We start from the raw sequence: 20,529 nt of genomic DNA, 5'->3' as shown, positions 1-20,529 counted from the left end.
CCCGCCAAGTTTCTCTTAAGTCAGTTGTTGTCCACCATACGATCAGATATCGGTCTATCATGTGTACCCCAATTCTAGAATTAGTGTCGTTTGTAGTGGTGAATACTGCTCAACGGCCTTGATTTCCAACCTTCAAGGTTAATGATCCCAGGGACTGTGTTGACGATTTCCATGCCAATTGAAGCTAACAAATGGGGTGATGGTGGGACTGATGTGTAATCCCGAATGGCAGCCTTTAATGCAGTTTATAATCTCTGTCGCTTGAAGGCCCCGCTGACCACGACCTTGCACTTCTGGATGGCTATGCTGGCGAGCGCCCGAACTATCCCGTAGCAAAGGCTGCTACGAAACAGGCACCACAAAGAGAAGAAAGAAGATAATCAACAACAACGAAATTGCACACCTCCTTTGGAGTAATTTATCTGCTAGCCTTTGAAAATCCGCCCGACGAACTACGAGACGTCTAAAATCTTAGTGAGCGATCTCAACCCCGTTTTGTACGGCCCAACAAAGAGTAACTGGCCCAGTGACTACTACATTGGCAATTGCACACCGTTTAAAGTCTACACTTTGGCTACGATGGCTGGACTGCCCTCGGACTTGGCTCCTCTGGCAACGGTAGGAATCGACTTCGTTGAGCAGATAATAGTAGCTCTTGATAATTTGTATGAGAAGTGATTAGATCTGAAATTTCCAGTCGGTGTCGACATTTCTGATACATTATCTGAGAGCTTCTAAAGAGGATCATGAAATTCTAGCGTAGATTCGGCATGATTTCAAATCCGCGCTGAACGATGATCTCCAGACACACCATTGGATACAGCACTAGATCTCTTGCTCAAAGACTCATGTAAAACGCTAAGGGCCATAACTTTGATGGCCTGGTAGCATAGCCCTCTGCACTCTGCTTCTGAAATCCTGACTTGCACCTAAATCTGCTTGAGCTGTCGTAGAAGCCGTCTTCTCTCCCTTCGCAGGCCCCGCAAGAATACCGCCGCTCGTGACTGGCTCATTGCGGCCTCGGTGTAGCCCGGCGGTCGCATGAATTTTCCAAAGGGGATGACCTGAAAGACGAGACCAGCAGGACGAAATCAGCACGGCTTCTGTATAGCCTGCTATGATGTTATCACTAGGAATATTGCACTCAATGTGTATGGGGGCTTAGACGTCAAAAACTCGAAGTCGAGCGCGGTCTTATGAGGACCCACGACCCGACAAACTTCGCTACGCCACCAACATCTGAAACTAAATCTGCTTGGTTCCCGGCGTCCAGGATGAAAGCCAGGCTCTGTCGCCTGTTTATCTTGCAAATGAATCTCTCTCTCTCTCTCTCTCTCTCTCTCTCTCTCTCTATTTCTGGCGCTAATTTGCCTAGGGGGCCCCTACCATGCTAAGGCATGAGCGAACCGGGCGGTTCATAAGTACCTAACAAGGCTGATTTTCGTGACTGGATTGGGATCTCTCATTGGTAAAAATACATCACACTGCGCATAGGTGTTTATGTGGCTTGCGTGGCCGCTGGCCCTTCCCAGCTCTCGTTTTAATACCTGCAAGCCACTCTATCAATCACTGCCTTCTTTCTCCCATTTTCGCTCGCATATCTCCGCAAGCTGGGCAGTGGCATCACAAAGGAAGCATTCCTAGTGGATCTTGCGGTGCTTGAGGCTGGTATTTCACGGGTTTTGGGGAAGTATGGGATTATTGTGACCGTCTCAAAAAGCACAACCAGAACTCCTAAGCAACAAGTTTGGAATCTGACAAGTCGATACTCGAAGGCAAAATCCCCAGCGTTTGACCAATCTTCGCTTGTAGTCTTTCTTTCTTGGCCTCCACCATTTGAGGATACTCGTGGAGGATGGAGTGTTGAGAGTGGTGGATTCGGTTCTTGGAGATGAATATGCACCACAAAGTGTGAGGCCAAATGGATCTCAATAAGAGTGGACTTAAGAAGTCACCGAGCACACTTTCCTTAGGCCATCTAATGGAACAGGCATGGTCTCCATATCCAGCTTACTAGCATGCGAGAGTCGAAAGGCGTAAGAACCTGGGAGCCTGTTATCACAGTATTAAGCACTAGACTGAGCGCCATACCAAGAAAGCTGAACACTGCTTGCGTTGGGAGGCTTTACGTGCTCCCATCCGTTGGAGTAAGGGTGGAGCCGGATCCTTACCCCTGTCCAGCAATGACGCCGCGGCTACGCGATCTGATGTTCGAGGCCACTGTATTTGATTAAGCCTTCTGTTCCCAGATGACACGGTGCGCTCATTGGTCAGGGTGGATGGCCCCACCAGGCGGCATTGCGACATGTCTTATGGAAATCTCCTGTAACAAAACAAGTCCGCCGATCAGTGCGTACACCCAGAATGGGATATGGATTTGCCGCATATACGAGAAACTAGACCCGTGATGATAGGTGTCCCAACCAGTTTAGATCGCATTAAGAGCTATGATGGCCGCTGGGTATATATATGCTTACGCCTACCGCTTGTAGCCAATGAGAGCCGATACTTCCGTCTGATTTGCAGCCTGCCAATCGGATTACGGCATGAGTTCTCCAACGTGGGTCTTATGGCTGGGATGTTTGTTTGCTATAGGTATTTTTCAGCAAACAGAGAGAATTGCAACCAGGCAAGCGATAAGAGAACAAAAGAGTGATCGGTTCCCTAATTCCCTGGCCCTTACGATTCTCCTGAGTTCTCATTTTCAAAGCCCACTCTTAGATCCAAACCTCCTCATCTCATTCCGCAATGTGGAAGAAAAATGCTCTACCTAAGCTGCTGCCTAGTAAAAAGGTATCGAATTTGCCGTATCTGGAGACCGACTCGCCGGCAAAGTCTCGGCGAGTTTCTCTGGCCTGCACGGAGTGTCAGCAAAGAAAATTGAAGGTTAGAAAGATCCCTCATTTGAGAATGAAACTAACCTAATGTAGTGTTCTGGCACAACCCCATGCACGAAATGTACGATCGAAGGTCGCCAGTGCTTCTATAATCCAGCCGGTGATCGGAGACGCAAGGCTCATACCGCTGAGTTATTGCACTTTCGTGCTGCCCTTTACCGAATGGTTGTAAAGCTGCGCTCTGGAACGTTGGAGGAGATATCACGGTTCATCCAAGAGATCCAAAACCTGCGAACAGATCAAGATGCAGTGAATCATCTTGTTGGCGGATGCTTATTGAGTGATGATCGGATAATTCACTAGGACACCCACTGGTTGCAATCATGGCTAGCCATGTCCTGGTCAAAAATGTGGCCGGAAAGCGGAGAAGAATAATTTGTTAAATGGAATATTGAGGGACCGTTAGTCTTGAATCATTAAACAGACTTGCGTTGGGAGTGCCGGCTTCGAAGAATGAATCCGCATGACTCAATGAACCACCCTCAAAATGACACTGGACTTTGCAGTCACTTTTGTTCCTGGGATCTTACTAAAGAGACATTTTCATTATCGAAAAAGCCAACGGGAGGGGTGTACCGTACGGGCAGAGTGCATAAGCTGCCTGGGTAACACGATTCAAATTGACAGAATACACAGAGAGATAGAATTAGAGGAACAAAAACACAAAAGCAGGCTACCTACTGCTCAAGAAGGTGGTTGGGAAGTCAGCAAGGCGGAGAGCTGTGTTAAGTCAATTACACAAATTTATTGCATGGAGCAACTAGATAGTTGAGAGAACTATAACCAGTAATAAAGAAGCAATTAGGTGATGGCAGGGAAAATGGAGCGTAGATAGATGAAATGAACAATATGCTCAGCCGAGGTTTGAAGTAAACAGTTGTTTGTAGTCACTCGTTTTGCACCCCAGCACATTTCTAAGATCTCAACATGACCCCATCAACCAAAATTGTGGGACCAAGAATGTAGCTTCACGTATTGCTGTTCAAGAATTGGATACATCGGGATAAACGGCAACACTTACACTATCGTACAGTGCCAGCTCTCATGAAAAGCAAGGGGCCTTTGACACGAATTGTAGATATAATAGCGTACGGCAACAATTTCTAAACACGAACCGACCAATGCCACACCCCTCAGGAGGTGGGGTGGATATCTGGGAGACTCTTCCCCACTTTTAACATCACTTCATATCGTCGACGGCGAACTCAATTGACAAGAAGCGTACTAGCGCCTCCCATGCCACCGGCAGCGGAGCCAGACTCGCTGAAAGCACGAGGAAGCCAGTTGACAACATACGCCGCCAAGCACCCCCACATTCGGATCCCAAAGGAGGCCCGAGATTTCCTGAAGCAGTTCCCCATCCTCCCAGACAAAAGCCCATCCCCTAGAGGATCTAGGAGCCGGCGTAGAGGACAGCCGAACGCCTACCCCCCAGAGTGGACTGTCGATCCCGACAAATTTCGTTCGGACCTAAGCTCGTTCATCAGAACTGCACGAGCAAAAGCAACTGGCACGCCAGCCGTATCCACACCTACAGTGCCAGGTGCATTTCCGAAGGAGAACACTGTATCCTTCGCGGAACCAATCCACACGGTCATTCAGACACTGCCAAGACCCGCCAGCGCACCTCCATCGACGGAAGCGCCCCGGCGTTTCATCAACAAAACAATATCAACTACCGGAGCCTCTACGGCCGCGCTGGCAAACATGTCCCAACAAGCTCCTAGCTCACAGGGACAACAGCGGTGCCCTAGCCAGCAATGGGCCCCAGCGACCACAGCCGTGGCACAGCCAGCGCAGACTACGACCGCATGTCCAAGACTGGCACCGAGTCCGCCGCTCATGTTTCAACCAACTGTGACTCAGCCATATGAATTCCCCGGCTATCAGGCCGTTCCAAACCCCTACTACAATCCTCCTTCAGCTAGCGCCGAAGAAGTTGCAATTCTACGCAACCAAGTGGCTGTCCTACAAAAGTCAGTGGATAGACTGGGGGCCCTCCAGCATTCAATAGAACAGCTCATTGCTCGCTCAGGATTCCAGCAGGAGGCCCCGTACCAAGATTTGAACCAACACACCAGCGTCCCCGGCCAACGGGATAACAACAGTCGTCGTATCCCTATAGCTAACAATCATGACGATCCCGACCCAGATCCAGATTCATCTGACAGCGACGATGACTTGGATGGGTCAGAGACTAGAAGTAGTCCCCTCCTATTTCCATTATTGCCTCGCTAACGGTCAGCAATTGCCATATGCAATCCAATCACCAATGCAAAGTCAAATTTGTATGGGAAGTTATGTGATAGGCCATATGGTTAGCTACTTCTATCTAGATTTATTTGCTTCAGTCAATATGAGTCAGGTGGCCGTGTAGGGACTTTCTTATATATGGGGTTGGGCCAGACTTGTCTACCTACTAGTGTAGTTATGTTCCACCTTGGTAGGATACAGGCTTACCCACTCTTATTGTGGAATGTGGCAGGTGTCTACACTACTACATTGTCCAGAGCTAAGTCCAAGATTTGTGGCATGGCTGATGTACTATCACGGAGGAAACAAGATGTCTGGGGAATCTGTGCATCGAAGAGGATTAATCGGAGAAGGGGAGGGTTTACCCTCGGGAAAGAATGTCCACGGTTAGGACTTTTAAGCGTACATCAGCTAGAGCATGACAGGGAAAGGAAATGACAACAAGGACTGGCAAAGCAGACAGGGCATGATCTACAGACGCAGGAAAGACATGAAATGGGGCATATGGTCTCGTGAGGAAAATGCAGAAGGGGAAAATAAACGGAAACTAGACGACCGAGGCGCTGGAAATTCGAAGCTTTTTATGTGTTTCTCTCTCACTCCATCTCAATTACGATCTCTCAGTGGCCATTGGCCTGCATGGCCGCTGCGGCGGCGGCCTCTGCGTTGGCAGCGGCAGCCATAGCCTTGGCGTCGGCTTCGTGGAAGACACCTTGGATGACCTGCTGCTCTTCGGGACCGAGAACCTTGGTCAAGCTCTCGTAGAGTTGAGGCTGTTCTTGTTGGAGGCCTGTGGTGAAGGTTAGCGAATGATACCACCACGGTTCCAAGTCCAGAGAGACCACTTACTTAGCAAGGCATGCTTGAACATGCCATATGGCTCCACCTTGTCCAGAGGGGTCTCCAGGAGGCCCTCCTCGTCCATGTCATCGTCATCATCATCGGCGAATGAGCCGAACTTTTGAGCTTCCTGGTTGAGGAAGTCGAGGTAAGCAGCACTCTCGTCAGGGACGTCGTCATCAAGAGCAGCCTCGGCGACCTCGTTCTCGTCCCACTCGACCTCTCCGTCCCAGTCATTGTCCTCGTCATCCTCATCATCCTCATCATCGAGAGTGAAATCGGACTCCCTGGTAGCCTCCTCACGTATTGAACGAAGCATTAGCATTGGACAAACGCAACTGACAATCTAGGAAAACTTACGCTTGAGAGCAGCAGGCAGGGTTTGGAACAACCTTGTCACACCCTGCAACAACCTCGGCCATCCCTGCTGGACGCTGACCGGAACGTCGGCAGCCTTCAGAGTAAGCAGCGAGCTGATTGCAGCAATTGACAATTTCTTGTCATGCACACGTCTGAAGTTGTCGATGTTAGCGAACCAAGACGGTCGGCGGGACGATCGACACAATGGCCGACGGGACAACCGACGCCGGCGCCCCGGATCGGACCGAGTCGGACGAAGGAACAGAGAGACATTGAACACCTCGTCATCGTCGGAGGAACTAGACGACTTCAAGCCTCGCGATCCTGGTTATTTCGACCCACGCGACGACCGCCCGTTCTCAGAAGTATTAGACAAGCAGCGGGTTTACCACAACGTCTCGGCCTTCATTAACGCTGCGAAGGTCACGAGCGCTAACTACACAAGGAGATCCTTTGCTAAGCGTTTCTGGCAATGTTTACTCGGAGACGCGATAGTCTGGTACAACAACGAACTAGATGAGAAAACCCGCGCACGCCTCCGACGCAGTCGTCACCTCGACGAATGGTATACATTGCTCTCGGAGAAATTCGCAGTCAATTACGGCGACGCGGTCAAGAATTTCCAGAAGCTCAAATATACCTTGTGGGACGTATACGAAAGGCACGATATAAGAAATTGTACAGCGACGTCGTTATCATTGGAGCAGGCCTGTCGGGAATCGACATGGCATGCCAGCTCCAACGGCAATTATGTGTCAGCGACTACGTGGTTTACGACCGCGCTGGGAGAATTGGGTGGCGCATGGGCCGCCAACAAATGTGCTTTTTCCGCGTCCCCTTCAAAGTGGTACTAGCTGACAGAGAGCAGATCCAGGATGTAGTGTTGACATACCCGGAGCTTTGTATTCGTTGTCATGGTTCCCAAACCCAAACTTTACCAGCCTTTTTCCGTCCCAGAAGGAGATTCTATCCTACATTCAACGCGTCGCTCGCACCAACCAAGTCACTGAACATGTGAGATTTCATACTGAATGGAAAGGTGCCCAGTGGGTAGAAGCATCAGGTACAGTATCCGCTTTGGGATGGCTTGAGCTTGCTGCTGATGCCATATTAGTGTAAGTCCCTGTAGGCAGACGTGGGGGGGATTGTGGTAAGGCGAATTCGCTCACTTTGTTTTTCCATAATTTCTATCGAGCTACCTTCTCGCAACACCGTGGAGGGTTCATATTTGAACGGCGGCAAAAGCACAGTTGTATTTGACGCGCTTGGCGCACCCGTCGCTAAGGCTGGCGTCCAATTACTTATGACGCTCTGAAGCCTTCGAGTATGGGTTTGGGCCAAATATAATGATTCTGAGTCCATAGTGCAAGAGAAGAAGGTATACAGTGAATGAAAAGTCTGATCCAAATGTACTGAAATAAGGACGACCTTAGTTGATATTATATATTCCACAAAGGAAGCCGATCTATATTTAAACTTGAGATGCCCTTAACGTGATAAGGTGAGGAAAGACGAAAATTACCAGGAGCAGAGGTCAATGCTATATCATGTGGACGAACAGTGGGGTTCATGGGAGCGAATTGTTGTGTGAAGGATCATATGTGAGACCCCAGGTACATGTTGTAGCGGTATGCCATTCCAGACATGAGGTGTAAGTATAGGGAGGTTTCCATTTTTCATCGGTTGCTTTAAGATGGAACAGTCATCGGTTATGAGAGGCCACACATTCACTGCCACATTTTGAAGCTCCAAGCCAGAAAATAAATACCTTTCCTGGTACGTTTCCTGATGTCTCGACAAAATGCGGCCTGTTCATGCCCTCAATTTCGGATTCACTTGGCGATTCCAGAGTCTGTCGGAGCATAAATAGTCTCAGTCGAGACAGGCAAGGCCGGAAGTCTCCATATGCTTGACTTTGGCATGGAATATACTGTTCGTCGACTGATGCGCAAAGGTACCAAAGACGCGCACGATACTATGCCGTTGTTAACCCGCACGTCCGAGGAAAGGCCCACCCGAAAACCTTCCAACAGCAGATCGTCTCTACAGCGCAGGTCTGTCCCTGCAAGTAATTTGGCTCAGACGTCTGACAGGCAAACCCGAACAACCATTCGCCTGCGGTTTCGCCATGAATATGCCACGTCAAAGGCAGGGCAGGTCGTCTCGCAGCCATCCGGTCCAAGCGATAGAAGAAAATGGAAATATCGGGTGGTAGCAGGTCAGAGAGAACCTAATAAAGAACCAGATCGATTGGATTGGTTGCGGAGACTCCGTCCCAAGCCTCACCGTGTGATAGAGTGATGGGAGGAAAAACCACATGCTCCAGCAGATGGAAAGGCAATGCCAGGACTTGGTCTGGGTTAGCCATGATTCACATGCCTCGGTCCTCGTTGAACCAAGGAATGCAGATGCAGAGTATCTCATTCTTCTATGGAATCCTTGGCAGTACAGTAATATTCGAAATCAGATTTACCTTTACACCCTTAGACTTTCATTCCCCATCCGTATTTTGAAACACACTAGTCTAATTTTAGCCATAATCGTACCAAGCGGCCAACACACCTTCCGTGTGTTCAGTATTAATCCGGTCTCTGATAGTTCATCGAACCTCCAACCTCAGGCAATCAATTTGGAGGTTCGCTCAGCTGAACCCCCTACGAGCAGGCACTTTCTAGCTAGAATCCTTGATTAGGCTCTTTTTCTTCTTTGTATTCTATATATGAAAGGTAATGCTTGTATATTCTAAGGTAAGTACCAGGCGAGTTCTTTCATCCATGTTTTGACCAAAGATAGGTCGTTCTTGCAATGGAACAAGTTACAAAGATATATCTATGGACACATGCCCGTACCTACCTCATTTATCTTCCCTTCACAGGGCACCACTCAGAAAATTCTAGGTACCCTTTTAGCTTAAAATATATGTAAGGACACTGGACAGCTTATCATTATGGCAGATGTTGATCTTGTTAATGCTCGGTACCAACAAGGGCTATTATGGCGAGTTTGCGACGCGAAGCGTCGCCTTACTTACGGCCAAACCAACACCGGAGAAAATCGGGCAGAATTATTTTCCCTCTGATTGGTTGTTTGTAGTTCCGGTTGCCTATTTCGGAGTTGCAATCTTTCCGCCTGCCTGTTGTGGATAGTTTACCCTTTCCAGTCCCCCCCCTTGCACTACCGCTTTTCCCCTATGGAAGTAAGCAGTTCGATTTTCCGCCTGCCTTTTACGGGATAGGCGAAGCTGAGCGTCGCAGTTAAATCCCAAGACCATTGGGCGCGGGGAGACCTCGTACTACCAGAAAATGGATTATAACTACCTAAAGGTCCTGTTGTCGACCTCAATCCTACATGGAAGACGTTAGCGTACACTAGGCTCTCACTTGATCAATGGAGACGGCATCAGATTCAGATCAAGTCTTCAGATCTCAGAGCGGATGTTCTCGGCCTTGGACCTCCAAATGCTATGAATATCCTGGACAAAGAGACCACTGGAGTTTGACCCGTCGTTTACTAGCTAGAAAGTGCCTACTCGTAGTAACAGAAATGAGGTTCTTTAATCATGTATAGGAGGATAATAAATTACATGGGTGTGTGTGGCACTGTGGGAGGGGGTTCAGCTGAGCGAACCTCCAAATGGATTGCCTGAGGTTGGAGGTTCGATGAACTATCTGAGACCGGATTAATACTGTCCGGGACGGGGTTAATACTTGTTACGGGTTTGCCAAATACCGCTAAGACTTAGCGGCTCCATTTGGAGGTTCGCTCAGCTGAACATCCGCGTCTCATCCTGCATTCCGTGCACGGATGCGATGCGGCAATTTCTCCCCACAGGCTCGCCTAGTATCTGAATTGGCATTTAGCAAACTCATTAATCTCGGTCAACGAATGAACGTAGCACACGGGTTGCAAATCACTGATAGCTAACGCGGAAGCAACTGTAATGTCTATGAACGTGATACTTTCGGCTGTATGTCGATATTCTTTGCTCGACCTGCATATCAGACAGCATGCCTCACTCAGTATTCGGAGATCTTGAACGGCCTCTCTTCCTGTGGGTCCAGAGAACGGCCCCGGCGCGCGGGAGATGTTTGCCTCGGCCAGTGCCGACCTCAGTTCACCTAGTATGCACATCTTTCCTGTTATGGTCCACAACTTGGAGCTAGTCACGAGGACACGCCCCATTTTTCGGGGGTTGAGGTCGGAGAGTGGGCATTGGTATGTTTGTTCAAGGTGAGGAGCAACGACTACTTATGAGAGGGGTTCTGGAGATGACAACGTGCATGTGGAATCCTGGGACGTTGATTTGCTAAATGATTTCAACGCCCTTGTTGGGAAGAATGATCTTGATGGGTGGTTCATTAGATTGTCCAGTACTCCAGAGTTCTTTTTTGAGGGAAGCATGCTGTAATCTGTTTAAAGTAAATACACGATTTGACGAGCTACATTCATTACTGGGGTAAATCAGCGACATGGGAGACCCTTTCATGTACGTGGTTGCGGACGCTTCGATCTCGACGACCTTAACCGAGGCATGGTTGATAGTGCGAAATGTGATGAACATCACTAACGTTCGGAAAGTTGCATTTTCAGCTCCTTCGTTCCTATTCTCTACTATATTATTCAGCCTAGCGAAAGAACATATATTGTAAATTGCTCAATGCAGCACGTGTTTAGGGATTGATTATCTTCTGTGTTGTCCAAAATGGAAGGCGAAGGTGGCCGCTACTGTGCTTCATAGGTTCCGAAGACTGATCAGTTCTACATGACGCAGGAAGGTATGAACAGAAGCCATTTCAACTTGACGGCTTAGCTTCATTGAACTTGACCTTGTTTTATGGATGCCACGATGCAAATAGTACAATACTCTAATGGTCTTCGAAGAACGTCCGTAAAAGACATTCACTATACAATAGTTATGCTGTAACCCAAACCACGCTTGTGATAGTCAAGAAGTCATCTTTCGTAGTGGTAGTGGATAGAGTGATGGCATAAGTAGTGCTGATGGATGGGGTGCTGGTGGATGGGGTGCTGCTGGATGGAGTGCTGGTGGATGGGGTGCTGCTGGATGGAGTGCTAGAGGATCGAGTGTTGCTTGGTTGAATCCTAGCAGACGGAGTGGTAGTAGGTAGTTGACTTGTAGATGAGTAGGAGCGCGAGCTCGTTTTGTCGGACATTGTAGCTGCAACACACCAGCTACCAACTTTTAATCCATCGTTGAGTACACAGAACGACCGATTACCATTTTTATTGGAAAAAGTGATCATCCCCGTGTGGTCCACCTGGAGCCAAGCAACATGCGAACCACCTTCTGTACCGCATACGTCGATATTGAACACATTATATTCAGAACTGTTTCCACTAATAATTTCACTGAGCTCTATCAAGTTGTCAACAGCGGCATAAACTTTTGATTGAGGATTCCTACTTGAACAATCAACTCCATCCAGGCGGCTAAAAGCGGCAGAATAGCCCGTGCAGCCATAGTTATCGTTAGACCATATCAGACATTGCCCATCATGATCTATGACCTCAAGGGTTCCGGCTTGGGATGGGCCTGCGAGAATCATAGCCAAGATCGTAAGGAAGGCAGGATGCATCTTCAAAAGACTTCGGCAACAATTGGCTATCTTGGATTCGGATGGATGAGATTAGGAGCACACTGAGCGACTTTAACATGAATTGTATGCACCGAATTATATATACGTGGGGACACGGAGCATTGAAAATCTTTTCTTGAGGGTCATGCGGTAAGTCTTTACCATGATATGAAGTCTCAAATGCAGCTAAATAGAAGCGGGCCAAGCCATTTAGCCATTGTATGACTTCTGTTACAATATTTCCGTACTCAACAACAGCTTGAATAGTTAAAAGTGGCTGGAAAGCTCACGGCCGAAAAAAGGACAACGATAGTCTCGCTACAAGACCTAAGAGCAGGGTAGGAATTGAGGGAAAATATTAGGGCGATAACGCTGTTGAACCTGGCGAAAGGTGCGGGCCTAGAGAGTACTTCCTATTGCAGAGATCGTAACTACCAAATTTTGAGATAAGTTGGACTCAACGGCGTAGCCTCGTAACTTTTAATTGACGATCACGGACGAACACAATCTTGGTCAACACAGCGGTCTGAAGGCCAGTCTTTTTTTTTTTTTTTTCTTTCTTTTGATTTCACCACACGGTTCATTTACCACCCTGAACTGTCCGCGTGGATATGTGCGTCGAAAGGGTGTTTGAACGGGTCTACTTGACTCCGGCGCCTCACCCGCCCTTTAGGTATCATTTTAAATGTTCCCTTACTAACTGGCATAGGGCAAGAGCAAATGGATCACAGCAAGTAGCACTCAATTTGGCTCTTCGGCTGGTTAATTGGAGCTAGATGGGCCAAATATTAACAGACTTTTCACTGAAGATATTTCGCCGGCAGAAGCAAATGAACAGAACGCGAATTTACCGTGTGATCGTGTTTCGTGCTGCGAGACTAGACTTTCAATGGAAAATGAGTGGAAGTTAACTGGTTTCCTTATGTGGTTCCACTAAATAAATCGCGCAACTGATAAATATCAAACCCAACGAACTCCTTGATACAAGCAACAGACGGCCCTGGACAACATAATTCTAGTCGAGAACGTGACTGTGATTAATATTTCCCCAAAGTAACTGATGCAGTTATTCGTATGTTGCTTTTTTTGCGAGAATGCTGGGCTCGACGGCCGAGATTGGCGCTGTTGCATATGCCTAGTCGAGAGATAATTAGAGAGCCATTGTGGATATTGCGCCCAAGTTCATGCACATTTTGCATGCACAAATCTTCCAGGATAAGTAGAATAAGTACCTGCAGTGTAAGATGAATAAATCTACTGGACCAAAGTTCTCTGTTCCCAGGAGACACAGTGCGTTTGGTGGAAGTCGACGGCCCCACCAGGCATTGTGACATGCCCTATGGAAAGCTCATGTAACAAAACAAGTGGCGCCGATCAATACATACACTCAGGATGGAACCAGGCCTTGCCGTGTGTCTAACGACCTGGACTTGCGGTCCATACGGCTCTGGCCAATGACAATGTTCCACTCTTCAAGGATCATGAACTATGAAGCCGACAATAGGAGACGATGGCTTAAAGTAAGTGATGCTTCATCTTGGCATCGATCGTGGGTCAAGCGCACATCCAGTGACAAGACTAGGGACGGAAGAATAAGATCATGCATGTTCCCTTGATGACACAAGGGAGGTACTTGACGGCTCGTCTATTTTACTCTAATTGGAATCCGCATTCAGACCTTGCCTGAGCATCCATATCCAAACGATACTTTCTTCAACCCGCTGTGGCTCGATTTCCAGACTTGTTCCACAATTTGGGTAAGAATTTCTGAATTCCAACAAGCCCACTACGTTCAGAGGATTGATGTTCAATCCCGTGGTGCTGGAAGCATTAACACACTGAGGAGTCTCAAGGTCAACCCTAACTCTGATCTTTACAACCAGGCAAATGAGTCTATCAAGTCATTAACGGCCATGGTTGACCCGAAAATCCCTCTCGAGTTCTCTGGTAATTACCCCATTGGTGACAGCAACTCAGCCGCCGGCAGCAGTGGCACCGGCAGTGGTCGCGAAGGTGGCACGGTGAGTGGTAGCATCTACAGCGATGGCTCAGCCGGTAATTTCCAGACCCGTCGGCTTAGTTTCAAACTGAATTGAACATGAGCTTATCGCGCTTGAACAGAATCAAGATTTTCAACACGAGTGACAAGAAGTCAAAATTTTCTCTACCACGATGTGCGTTGGTCTAATGTTTATTATATATAATCCCAATAGTCATGACCAAATGATCCTCTAGTCCAAGACATCCGGCACCAAGTCCCATGAGGAGATAATTAAACAGAAACTGTGAGTCCACTACTCGGAAAGGATTTTTCTAAGATAGCGAAACTATAAAACCACGGAGCGCCATATTTCTACGAGTGTATTCTCTACATTTAGAATCTGGTAAACCTGTGTTTCTTGTTTCCCCTTATTTCTATGAATGACAGTTATTTCGGACGCAACCTGGACGAAACCAAATCTCAATATTCACGATGGAAGAACCCAATCATTCCACCTTCTTATTTCCGTGGTCGGTGGAACAGATCGATTTTGGAAATGAGCTGTCTAAGTACAGCGTGGATCCACACTGCGGGTCAGATCCGACTCTTCTTCCTGAAACCCAGATTGGAGATTGCTGGCATGATGACAAAGGAATGGCCGGGAAGGTATTCTCCAAGGGAGAGAATGCAGTTAATGTGTCAATGACACTCCTTCGAGACAATTGGGTTTTATTCAAAGAGCTACGCCTTGAACATTGGGTCGAACACGTGATGGAAATGCCCTCGGTAGCCATCAGTCTGTTCGAATCTTACCACAACAGGCTTGGATTTTCCTTATTCTCCTTCCTGTGTCAAGCCCCTGGAGAGGCAGAGAAGTATTACTCCGTGGCAGAGGTTTGTTATCCAGTTGAAGCTCTTCTGTGGCTTTCAGTGCGGTGGGTTGACGGAGCAATAGAAAGTTCGACCAAACGATCGCTTCCTATATTACACGATCACACATGCCCTTGTGTGCTTCAATAATGACAAAATCTACAGCAAACTGGGCTTGGATGCCTCTGTCATTACTTCCCCCTCAAAGCTATGCTTTCGCAGCCGGATAAAAATGTACTCCGGCGATTGGCTGTACTCAAAAACCGGTATAAGCGCTATCGAACAGGGACCGATATAGCGCAAGGCCGGGAGTTCCAGACCGATACAGACTTCTTCATGGCCTTGAGCAAGGAAAGCGCTGCCACCATGGCGTGGGACTTGAGTCGAGATACATTTACTGAGTTTCGCAAAATAAGCCTTGCCAGTATACACGAGAATGATTGCCACCTCCAATGCCTGGCTTTACGATGGGACCAGCTACACTATGATGTAGAGGATGTTGCATCCACCGGGGAATTTGATGATAAATTAATGGAATTCGCGAAGGTAGATACCCCGTTCATCCCCACCTGCGCTGGCTAACTCGGGGCAGGAACTTTACCATCTCCGAAATTTCTTTTGCCTTTCTGCTACACTCGCTGGAATGTCGAAAGCAGGCATTAGAATGGATATGGATATTACTAAGATTGTTGACGATTTCGGAAATTACCGTCAATATAGGCTCAGACTCCACATGGAGCCTTCTCTTCCATTTCTATATCCATTCATTAGAGAGCTGAGGATGGGGAGCCACGGAGCTTTGAGGAACATCTTTGGATTTATTCACTATGACCAGCATCTTCAACAGATTGTGAAATGGCGGTGATGGATATGACTCTCGAGACTTCAGCACAAATGATTTCAATACTACTGCATCATAGGACAAGAATTTTGTGGTGAAAAAGTGTCTAACTAGGGATGGTAATCTAGTAGTGCTAGAACTCAGTACAGTAACCGTCATGTAATAATATTTTTAAAAACTTTAGTGGAGCCACTAATGTAGGAGTGACGGAGATTGGATTCTCAAAGAGAGCATTGCCTTCAAAGCAACTATTGCTGGTTCATGAAATAATTGGACGTGAATCGGGGTAGACTTGGGAGGTGAGCATACTATCGTCACCAGCGAGAGGTACAGGTACTCACCATGGCTATCTCTTTGGATCAATGGCAAGACTACGTTGACGGACGCCTCGGACAATAAGGAAATATCCTCTATAACCTCCTGCTCATGTTCAAACCTCCCCTCTCATATGTGCAGTCTGCACCTATCTGGCAAATTAGCCTCATGGTTTGCTTTTTTTCTCTTCCGCTTCGGTTCCTTCTACCAAATTACCTGCAGGCATTTTGGGCGTCTGAAATAGAGAGAGCAATAGACGAGACACCGCTTCCTTGAGCCACTCCCTCTCATATGGATCAGTCGTATTTACCGGTACGTCCAACGCCAACAAAAGTGCGGCGGTCATTAGTCTTTGTCTGATCTCCATCATCGCCTACTAGGCGTCAAAGTGGGTCTCTGGGACAGGAAACGTGTGTGTCTCGGGGGTAAACCTGTTTTCGAAATCCAAAGTACCCTAAATTACAGGAATGAACTCTCATTTGGCAAACCTACATTTAATTGGGTTGATACTGGAGGGCAAACTCCTCCAGGGATTTCTCGGCCTAATGATGCGGGTGCTGGTGTAAAATTGTACCTATACATAATATTACTTGTCCAGGAAAATTCTAGCTGCTCGGCCTCAACGGAGACAATAGTTCCAAGGCGTCGGTGATGCAACCACTTACTGGTTGTGGGCGTTTCGCCGATGGTTATATCGATTTAAGCCGGAAACCAGGCAAGCCAGCACAGCCCCCATAGAAAATGGGCTGGGGTACAATATGGGCGGCTCGCACTTGAAGGCGACCCGCGGAATCATTCTAAGAGAGACCAGAAAGAGGGGCTCGTGGAGCTTATTGCTAGCCGTACGTAACGTTAATGGCGCTGCCAAAATCGGATCGCTGGATAAACAAGAAGGGAAGTATCTGCGGTTCGCGGTTTGAAGTCTCACGGTTTGGAGTCTCACGGTTTGAAGTTCGCGGTTTGAAGTTCGCGGTTCTGGATTGCAAAGACCACGCCTCCACTGGGAATCTTATGCAATATTTAAGAGCCACTGGTCCTAATCAGGGATAAGGCAGGTACATTTTTATTTGTCGATGAGGTCCGTTCGATAATGACTGCATGATGTCTAACCCCCAAAGCCTAGAGCATAAAGTAGCGTGTTACAAACGGACAATGAGGGAGGTAAGCCTATTGTCTCTATTTAGTTAATTATTGGGAAAGAGCCTTTGCTGACTACTAGCTTCTGTGCATTCCTCGCAGTGAGATCATACAACACAGTTAGTCCCGCAGCGGGAGGCGGGATGCAGATTCAGCTACATAAATAGATATCACTAGCCAAGGCATCCGCGTACAATTTTTTGTTTTCCCGTACATCAACCCTCCATGAGTCCATCTTCTTTTACCGATCAAGAGGTGCGGTTGGCAACGGAGCGGCGTCTAAAATATATCGGAACGGCCAAAGTCAACATCAGTCACATTCAATTCGACCCTCCTTTGCCCCGGGACTTGGATTTGAAGAACTTGGAGCGACTCCGTGGCATCTTCCGTAAGAACAGTTGTCGCCGTCTGGATGTCGACAATCATATCCCTGCGATTGTATCCCAACATGATCTCACGGATGCCTTGCGAAAGGCGAATGTTCCACAGCAATCACTGTTGACCAATGATGCTCATCAAATCCCCCGTCTCAAATTTTCGGCAGGCCAACTTCGGGGGTTACATGGCCGTCACCGCGTGCAGGCAGGGGCTGAGGTACTTCCCCCGGCAGATCGCTGGTGGATTATCGATCTCTACTTAGATGGTATGTCCACTATGGCGATTGCTATTCCGTACTGACTGAGCATCAACGAAGACATCGGTGAGGAGCTGAGAGCGTTCTTGGTGGAGGAGTATGCGAATCAGAAGAAACCGACTGACGGAGACATCTATCGAAAAATAAGACAGTATGAGGGCGAAGATAATGAGGCTTTTCGGGAGCGGTGGTTCGTGAGACTGTCATCTAGCAACCAAGAGAAATTAGACCAGTTGGACAACAAACGAAATCACCGTCTGCGGCGTGCATTTGATAGGTTGTTGGCTATTCCTGGTCTTTGGTCCGGCGGAATGAGGATAAGTGTTCTTCATCGATTGATAGCCTCGGGCTGTGTCGAGGTGAGCTCAGCGTTCATGTTTCTTTTCGCTCCGCTAACTATATGCCTGTCCGTTCTGTAGGAGATAATAACCTATCTGGACCATATCTGGAACTTTTGGTCTTCATTGGTCGCCTCAAACCGTCTGGCAATGAAGAAGATTGACCAGGATACCGTTGAAGCCCTCCAGTTGCTTGCACCTGGTAAATCACGTACTGACAAAAAAACGGCTCGTGGACTTGTCCTGGGTGGTCAAGCATTCGGGGAATTCGGCGATGAAGAGAGACGCAGCATTTGGGCCCGCTTGAAAGATTTCGATGTACTTGTTCCTTCTTTGTATACTTTTTTTGAAGACTTTAAATACTTGGAGAGCTGCGCTCATTGCGTCAAGAGACTTTTTGGCCCGTCAACGTCTATTTGGCAAAGCATGAGCTCGATGTTTGTTCCCCAGTCAGATTCGGAAGACGGTACTGGGGTAGAAGAAAGTCTTATCCAAACATCCGAGTCTACTTTTCGGCATCAGCGAGCAACCGATGTGGAGCGTCTTGAGACAGGCTACTGGCAGATATGGCTCTATGCCATGCGGCACTATACTCTAATGCCCCCAGACCCCAAAAAGGAGGATGATCTCTTGGCGAAATCAGCTCGTGCGAAGCCCGATCAGAGGGCAATCTATGAAATGGCTGAACTTGCTCGCCACCTCGGTTTCAAGTCCACGGAGATCGAAATGTTGATCAACAGTTCTCCCGATCATCAGATCGCGCGATCGGCTCTTTTGCAGGCCCGAAAGCCGGATCGATACCGATATGACCGCCAGCAGTTCGATCTCTTGATTAATCAGATCGTTGGTTGTTTTGCACATGCGGTTCCTGACCAGCCCGGCCGGTCACAAGAACTTCTCGCGGATAGTACCATGAAGCCCAAGGTTCGCTGCGGGGTGCCACAAGCGCGAACTCAGAAGCAAGACAACGCCTTGCTTTTCCTGGACTGTGTGAATGCTGAAGTTGAGATGGCCGACACTATCACTAGTTTCTTTGTTCGCCGATGTGTCTATTTTGCATTTTTTGGAAAGCCTACACAGCACAGACTAGCTCCCGAGGGAGACCAACCTATGGGGGACCTGCCTCAGTCGCCGCTGTTTGTCGAAAGAGAAGAGCCACCAGATATCTACGAGGAAACTGTGAATGCAGCTCCACGAAACGAGCTTACCCATGGCCGGCGAGAGGAGTCACAAGGCGATGGCGCCGGACTGAGTGAGGCGCGACCAAGCACGGCAGCCCAGCAACCACCGAGGAGGAGAGATGAACAGGATCATCTGAGGCGTCAACGGCGAAAAGCTCGTGTGCGCAGACTCTGTTGTACTTGGCAGGCTTTCCGGAGATGCTGTCGGCGGAGTTATGTCGGTCTCATTACCCAAAGGTCTAACCGAAGGCGTCCATTCAGTCTCACCCGTGTTCGCAGATATCTTGGTTTGCATCAGCCGCGGTTCCGAGGGAAGACTTTCGGAGCGAATCGTATGAGCTGCAACAGCAAGGGTTACCTGATCGGATATAAGTCTGAAGCTTGGATGATGAGTGTACGAGAGCTGTGGGAACTTTGTTTGTAGCGTCTGTGATGCCTTCGCAGAGGCTAACTCGCGGTATAAAGCTGACAAACTAGTTAATGCTAGCCCCGGAGGGGAACAAAGCGGTAGTGAAGCCATAGTACGATATTACCAAAATGTCATTTCAATAAGTGTCTTCGTTGTTACAGATGGACTTTGTTCTCAGCAGTGGAGAGGCGACGTCGGCCAGAATAGCAAAACTCGATGTATAATGCTCCTAATATTGCTCTCATTAACCCTCAGATCCTCACAAAACGCTCCCATATATAGAGACTCATGAAAGATTGGAAAGGATGGGCTAACCCCAGCCGACAAGAAGCAACGGGATACGTGCAAGAATAAATCTCCTATGACTCGGCTCAAGCTGTAGTAAATAGCTGTCCCCTCGCCTGTTCTCTCAGCGTAGGAACAGTTGGTCCCCAAAATTTGATTCATGGTTTGCTCTTCCACTGATCACTCGAAAAGCCTCAATCTAGGACAAATAAAAAGTTGAAGCTCGAAGGGACCGTTTCACACATAATGCTTCGGTATCATTCTTGAAGTATTCTCCTCACTTCACTATTATGAGGCCGTCTCAAGAAAGTAATCAAGCCCTGTGATGCTTCAGAAGATGAAGCGTCAAAATGCCAAGTCATCAATGCCCGCATTAGGACAGCACCATAAGTAAGATGCTGTAAAATATTCCCCACGTGGACGCATAAGTCATTTTCGAGAGAAAAGCCTTCATCGAGATATGGTTCCTGGTATCTTCTGCTTCTCAAAGCCTTGCAGGCATCTAGCAGCAACCTAGCTCATTGAGCGGCTTCTGGTATGGGACACGTCGCGGCATCTTAATGTGAGCTTTGTGAACGAGATTGTGAGCGC

The 20,529-nt window shown here is 48.0% G+C and overlaps 7 protein-coding genes across 7 annotated transcripts; 5 read left to right on the top strand and 2 right to left on the bottom strand.

Annotated features, from left to right (window-relative positions):
• Positions 1-2,748: 2,748 nt before the first annotated feature.
• N7515_001273 (Zn(II)2Cys6 transcription factor domain-containing protein) lies at positions 2,749-3,200 on the top strand (the record flags this gene model as incomplete). The annotated part of the gene is made up of 2 exons (XM_056662017.1): positions 2,749-2,886; positions 2,931-3,200. 2 exons carry the CDS (start codon positions 2,749-2,751, stop codon positions 3,198-3,200), a joined length of 408 nt encoding a protein of 135 aa, XP_056524130.1.
• A 933-nt stretch (positions 3,201-4,133) lies between these two features.
• On the top strand, positions 4,134-5,135 carry N7515_001272 (uncharacterized protein; the record flags this gene model as incomplete). Its single annotated transcript, XM_056662016.1, has 1 exon — positions 4,134-5,135. The coding sequence occupies one exon, from the start codon at positions 4,134-4,136 to the stop codon at positions 5,133-5,135; it is 1,002 nt and encodes a 333-aa protein (XP_056524129.1).
• Positions 5,136-5,770: 635 nt separating this feature from the next.
• N7515_001271 (Nonsense-mediated mRNA decay protein (Nmd5)) lies at positions 5,771-6,412 on the bottom strand (the record flags this gene model as incomplete). The annotated part of the gene is made up of 3 exons (XM_056662015.1): positions 5,771-5,940; positions 6,000-6,277; positions 6,351-6,412. The coding sequence occupies 3 exons, from the start codon at positions 6,410-6,412 to the stop codon at positions 5,771-5,773; spliced, it is 510 nt and encodes a 169-aa protein (XP_056524128.1).
• A 102-nt stretch (positions 6,413-6,514) lies between these two features.
• Positions 6,515-7,204, top strand: N7515_001270 (uncharacterized protein; the record flags this gene model as incomplete). The annotated part of the gene is made up of 1 exon (XM_056662014.1): positions 6,515-7,204. One exon carries the CDS (start codon positions 6,515-6,517, stop codon positions 7,202-7,204), a length of 690 nt encoding a protein of 229 aa, XP_056524127.1.
• A 4,059-nt stretch (positions 7,205-11,263) lies between these two features.
• N7515_001269 (uncharacterized protein) lies at positions 11,264-11,524 on the bottom strand (the record flags this gene model as incomplete). Its single annotated transcript, XM_056662013.1, has 1 exon — positions 11,264-11,524. The coding sequence occupies one exon, from the start codon at positions 11,522-11,524 to the stop codon at positions 11,264-11,266; it is 261 nt and encodes an 86-aa protein (XP_056524126.1).
• A 1,877-nt stretch (positions 11,525-13,401) lies between these two features.
• On the top strand, positions 13,402-14,043 carry N7515_001268 (uncharacterized protein; the record flags this gene model as incomplete). The annotated part of the gene is made up of 2 exons (XM_056662012.1): positions 13,402-13,467; positions 13,624-14,043. 2 exons carry the CDS (start codon positions 13,402-13,404, stop codon positions 14,041-14,043), a joined length of 486 nt encoding a protein of 161 aa, XP_056524125.1.
• Positions 14,044-17,316: 3,273 nt separating this feature from the next.
• On the top strand, positions 17,317-19,668 carry N7515_001267 (DUF3723 domain-containing protein; the record flags this gene model as incomplete). The annotated part of the gene is made up of 3 exons (XM_056662011.1): positions 17,317-17,734; positions 17,786-18,084; positions 18,145-19,668. 3 exons carry the CDS (start codon positions 17,317-17,319, stop codon positions 19,666-19,668), a joined length of 2,241 nt encoding a protein of 746 aa, XP_056524124.1.
• Between the last annotated feature and the right edge of the window lie 861 nt (positions 19,669-20,529).

The sequence above is a fragment of the Penicillium bovifimosum genome (assembly GCF_028826915.1).
Source record: "Penicillium bovifimosum strain IBT 22155 chromosome Unknown utg000002l_segment0_segment0, whole genome shotgun sequence".
Classification (NCBI taxonomy): Eukaryota; Fungi; Ascomycota; class Eurotiomycetes; order Eurotiales; family Aspergillaceae; genus Penicillium; species Penicillium bovifimosum.
Note: the sequence above shows the minus strand (reverse complement) of the source record. Positions and strands in the feature narration are given on the sequence as shown.